Source organism: Nannospalax galili, unplaced genomic scaffold (genome assembly GCF_000622305.1).
Source record: "Nannospalax galili isolate Female #2095 unplaced genomic scaffold, S.galili_v1.0 scaffold1463, whole genome shotgun sequence".
Lineage (NCBI taxonomy): Eukaryota > Metazoa > Chordata > Mammalia > Rodentia > Spalacidae > Nannospalax > Nannospalax galili.
In genome coordinates this window covers 78673-84390 of record NW_008349596.1, presented here as the reverse complement: position 1 = coordinate 84390, position 5718 = coordinate 78673, and the positions used below count along the sequence as shown (strand labels likewise).

The 5718-nt window shown below is 45.5% G+C and overlaps 1 protein-coding gene across 1 annotated transcript in view; it reads left to right on the top strand.

Annotated features, from left to right (window-relative positions):
• The window catches only part of Tarbp1 (TAR (HIV-1) RNA binding protein 1), a 62211-nt gene that overhangs the window by 7636 nt on the left and 48857 nt on the right, over positions 1 to 5718 (top strand). Inside the window, 3 exon segments of the mRNA XM_029570368.1 lie at positions 768 to 823; positions 2396 to 2448; positions 4892 to 4989. Coding sequence (XP_029426228.1) covers positions 768 to 823; positions 2396 to 2448; positions 4892 to 4989 — 207 coding nt within the window.

The following is a 5718-nucleotide window of genomic DNA, read 5'->3' as shown; positions in this document are numbered from 1 at the left end:
CCCAGGGTACACGTTTATTCCATCTTTTATTTGTGGATTCAATTATATATTTACTTAATAGATACTTAGTGTCCAGATGTGATAAGCACTGTGGGTAAAGCAGTGAAACAGATGAACTGTTTTTTCACTTGAGTTTTGTCTGTTTTCCATGAAACAATAGTTTGGCTCTAAGTTCAATGAAGAGAACAGAGAAGGAACTGGTACAAGGAGTGCTTGCTGAGGGGTGGCTGGGCCTGAGGGGGTGATGGCATCTGAGCTGAGAGTACAGTGCTGACCAGCCCTGAAATGGGGGTCACTCCTCCAGGATGGTGGTGCTGCAGGGTGTGAGGAAAATGGGCAAACAGAGGAGAGGAGGCCAGAGGGGCCAGCGCCGGCCTGCCTCTTGTTCAGACTTTAAGAGTGATGGGAAACTCTTCAGGTGTTTTAAGTGGAAGACTGACAGTTTTAGATTTATGTATGAAAAATGGCCAGAAATGGGATGAGAGAAGAGTGGGCTGAAACCACCCCAAATCGAAGGCGCCCATCTGCACACACTGGTTACTATTTCCTTGTGTGCTGTGGCAGCTGCTGCCACTCACTTGCAGATTTCATAAATGAAACTGGGTGCAAAATACTGAATACTGAAATAATTTGGTTCAGTAAGCTCCTGCGGATGTGATTGACAAACTTCTGTGGCATCATACATAAGCAGCAGAAATGATAGGAACTTGTTGCTAACACTTTCATGGTCGTGTGCACTATTTTCAGTGTCAGCTCTTTCATATTAGTATGTGCTTTAATTGCTCGCCGTTCTTACTATCTTAATTCTTCGGAACTCTCTGAGGTAATGGCATCCTGTCCCTGAGGTAATGGCATCCTGTGCCTTTCATTCCCTTTGTCAGAAGATAAGAGGTAAAGGTGCACTCTCCGATACATGTGACATTTTTTATCTGTTGTTAAGCTCAAGGATAGTTTTATTAGAGTTGGAGAGAAAAACGGAGTAGGCAAACTTCAAATCTCAGCAGCTGCTGGAGAGGGAGTGGGGAAGAGGAAGAGAAAGCCAGGCGTTTTACAGTGGAGGCTGGCACACAGTGTGGAAGGTGGGGGACAGTCAGGGAAAGCACACTCAGGATCTGAAGGAAGAGGTAGAAAAGGAAGAGAAGTGGGCAGGCCGCATGGCAGAGGCTCCGTGGCACTCCCTGGTGGATTGGAAAGGGGCTTCTCACACCTGGCCTTTGAAAGAGCCCCCTGGGACTTTATCGGCAAACAGCCTTTCATAGACTTGCATGCTGCAAGCTCTGGTTTTTGATTCCTGGAGAGCCCCTGGTCTTCAGTCCATGTTGGCAGGCCAGAGAAGCTGGGTTCTGATGACAGCAAAGGTAACAGTGGCATCATCAGCAGCAACAGAGTAGATAAACTCACCAGCAGGAAGCGAAGGCAAGCAGGCTAAAAGGACACAAAACAAAACAGCAAAAGCTCTTTCCTCCGCCCTCCCTATCTGGGCTACCTAGAAGGTGCCGTCCACATTCGGGTTGGATTGTCTCCCTTCAGCTAATACAATCAGGACAGTCTCTCAGTTGCGCCTAGAGGTTAATCTACTGTGAGACCATTACTCACAGGTGTGTCCAGAGGCTTGCCTCATAGGTGATCCTGGATGCTGTCAGCATGATAATATTAGCTATTGTAGCAGGCTTGCCTACATCAATTCAGCTATCTGTCATTTGCAACACATCACTCCAGAGCTGGAAGTCGGGCTTGGAAGCTTTCAAGTGGTACTGTCCTGGAGCTCTGGGAGCCAGGTGTCTGTCTACACGTTGCCATCTCTTATCTGAGCTCCTGTAGTTAAACTCTCTGCCTCAGCAGCCTTCCACAGTGAAGAGACATGAGAGCTACAGTGTATCTCTCCCACCCTGAGGCTTACAGATCCCATTCTGGCGCCCAGTGACGCACTCGCATTAGGGTAACCCATACCAGCTTTGCTAACTGGACACAGCATTGCATCACTTGAGGTGCACTGTTTCTCATTCTCCTGCCTTTGTGGTAAGCTGGTGCTTTTACCCATGAATATTGTTGCAATGTAAATTTCCCCCTTCTTCGCACAGGCCGTAAGTCTTCTTGACCTTTGTGTTTCTCATCACTATCCATGCTTCCCACCATGTTTCTTCTTTGGGTTCCTTTCTTCCTCCCTGGTCCAGGACCAGTGTCCTGGAGGTTGTTACGAGGTGGGAACAGTCTGTCTGTTCTTCATTATTGTGGCAGAACTAAGGTGCCACCCCCCCGCCCCACACTGATCTGCTCTGTTCCTCACAACTGTCCTGCATCCCTGTGCAGTATCCAGCAGGGCAAGTTTACTTTTTGCAGCTGCAATTGAAACTTAACATCAATTCTATGCCTTTTTTATTTTTTATTTTTTTAGTTTATTATTGGACCGCTAATGGACGCACTTTCAGAGAGCTCTCTGTATAGCAGGTAAAAGTGTTCTGTTCTGTTTTGTTGCTGTTGTTGCGATGCTAGGGATCAACCCAGGGCCTCATTCATGCTAGGCAAGCAATACACCTGAGTTACATGGGTTACACCCGAGCCCCATGTCTTCTGTTGTTTATCAGTAATACAGTGCTGTGTATACATACGCTTGAGGTCATGAAACATGGGCAAGTTGTGTAATGTGTTTGGCCTGTAACGTGTGTTGCCCAGTGGAAAGTCAGCTTTTCAGAACCATATCATGCCCTCTGCATTTGCTCTTCTTGACTTCTGTTTTTTATGCCTCGTGGTCTTTCTTTTGTTTCCTTTTACACTTTGAACCCTTTATTCCTGGGCTCTAGGAAACCATCTCACAGAGCTCACTGTCTTCCACTGGGCCTCTGTCCTTTTGTAGCAGCTTTGCTTAACTAATGCCTTAGACCTTCCTTTTTCTTTCCCTCCCTCCCCTTCTTTCCTTTTCTTTCTGGTAGGGTCCCACTCTGTATCCCAGGCTGTCGTTAGACTCCTCCTGCCTTGGCCTTGCAGGGGCTGGGATTACAAGGCATGTACCACTGGCCTAGAGAGATGACTCAATGATAAAGCATGGAATTTGGATTTCCCAGAACCCAAGTAAATGCTGTGTGGGCATAGTGGCCACCTGTAATTCCAGCCGTGGGAGGTGGAGACACATGATCCCCAGAGTGAGCTGATTACTAAGACAAAGGACACAAAACAAAACAGCAAAAGCTCTTTCCTCCGCCCTCCCTATCTGGGCTACCTAGAAGGTGCCGTCCACATTCGGGTTGGATTGTCTCCCTTCAGCTAATACAATCAGGACAGTCTCTCAGTTGCGCCTGACATCATCCAGATGCATGCCCTCCCTCCACATGCAAAGGTATGCACACACATACACACACAGAGGAAAAAGGAAAAACCCACATAAAAACGACGCACATGCACTGCACTCAGTTCTTTTTTGTTTTAATTTTAAATTTTGACTTAGTTTCACGTTTTTCTAGAAAAGTTCTGAGAATAATACAAAGAATTCCCATTTATCTGTCACCCATATTCACTAATGTTAATGTTTTACCACATTTGCTTAGTTCAGCTTCTGTGAATGTGCGTGTGTGTAGCTCTGTCTGCTGAACAGACTTACCTGCTTGTATGTTTCAGTATTCTTCCATCTGTTCATTTATCATCCCATCCTCCCTCCCTCCCTAGCCACCACTCCATTTCTCCATCCATCCCTCCATCCCTCCCTCCCTCCATTCTTCCTTCTATCCCTCTATCCATCCCTCCTCCCACTGTCCATCTCTTCATCCTCTCCATCCATCCCTCCATCCATCCCTCTATCCATCCCTCTAGCCACTTCATCCCTCCCTTCGTCCATCTGTATTAAGAATCGTGAGTTCACACCAGTGTGTCCAGTGCCAGTCCTGTTCCGCACGGTCCATCCTAACGCTTTCCTTTCCGTATCTGACAGTGGCTGCCATGGCTCATAAGAGGTCTGCTTATTCTCCACTTTCACGTTTGGAAAAGGTTAGCAGTCAGAAGTTTGTTAGGTTTGTACTTTAGCTTCATTTGAGAATTATCTATGCCCTTCAATTACCCTTTCTAGTTAGAATGATGTCGTCTTTCTAATATTGACTAAATTTAGAGCTATAAGCAAGTCTTCTGTTGGGGATACATCGAAAAGGAAAATCATTCTACCTCCACTGACTTAAAAAAAATGCTTAGTGTCTGGGCCAAATTATAGGAATATACTAATTTATAATGTCTGATGAATAAATATTGAAAGCATAGCTTGATATGACAGGGATTTTTGGAATGTTAAATGAGTCCTTGATTGGCATTCCAGATCTGTGAGTCAGTGGGCAGTGTAAAGCCAGCCTGGGGCCTCTGCTTTGCAGTAATTAGCGCATTTATAATACTATGAAGCCCCTTCCAGTGCCAGAATGTGTTCAGTTAGCAGATAACATTCCTGACAGAAGCACAGAGCAGAACACGACCTGAGTCGATGCTCACAGTTAACCACTGTCCCAGAGGTGGTTCATCACTAACATATGCCTTTATATGGAATGTTCTACTTCAGATCTAACGGTGTGAAGTCATTGAACTATATGTTGGAAACAATATAAAGATGGTCATTCTCAGCTGTTATTTTTATACTATTTTGCAAGATTGATGTGTGTGTAAGAGTGAAACAGTGTGGTCACAGGCACTCCTCTTTAGGGTCAACAGTCGGGAGGCCTGATCATTCTTTTAGAGCATCCAGATGTTTCTGTCATCAGAGGGAGTCTCTTGAGTAGTACTGAAAATAAAATGGAAGCTTAGGAAAAGAAGAGTTGTCCCATTGTTTATCGTTGAGAACAGGGGCCCTGCTGCATTTAGAGTAGTTTCAGCAAGCACATTTGTAAGTGGATTTTATATACTTCTCTCTCTTTCCCTGTAGGTCTCCAGGCCAGCCGGTGGGAGGCGTCTCTCCACTGGGATTGAAACTACAGAAGTTTCTAGTGACTCACATTTCTCTCCTTCCAGAAGAAACAAAGAGTATGTGTCAGTAGAAAGATTCTTTAGTTTTTAATTTTTAGCACATAAGGGTATAAGCACCGTTGTGTGACCCTCATCATCAGTGTTTTGCAGGTCTGCCAGCCTGTCAGCATTATGCAGGTATCTGGCAGAGCATTCACCTTGGGTTGGTCTGTGTGCTGTGTTCTGCTGTTGGTAGGGGTGGCTGGGTAGGAGTGAGGGAGGGGGATCCATTGGCTGCCTTTCCTCATTTTCTTTGAGCTTCAGTAAATAAGGTTGAACAGAGAACCTTATCTTAGAAAAAGCCATACCCAGTGTGGCAGATAGACTTACCTACTTAGATGCAGAAACACACACCTGTACATGCAGGCCCTGCATCCTAGAAACAACCCACTGCCCTGCCTGGGGCTTTATTTTCCTTTGTGTTGAGCTAAGTTTGGAAGTGGGGCACAGAGCAGTGAGACTTTGTGCTGGGTGGCAGAAGGACTCACTGTGCTTTGAGTCCTCTTGACATACTTGCACTTGAGGCTTTTACTGACCCTAAGTGTGGATTTTTTTTTCTTTTGTATTTATGAATAGATTGATAAGATGACCCATGATGCCATCTATTCAAAAGTTAAGAAGAGGACAGATACGGGCTTCAATACCGTGACTTTAAAGTTGTCCGATGACTCTTAAAAGCACATAGTTACTGGGGAAGATGGTTTAACTGCTGTCTTTGAGCATCAGTACTCCAGCCTCCTGGGGCTT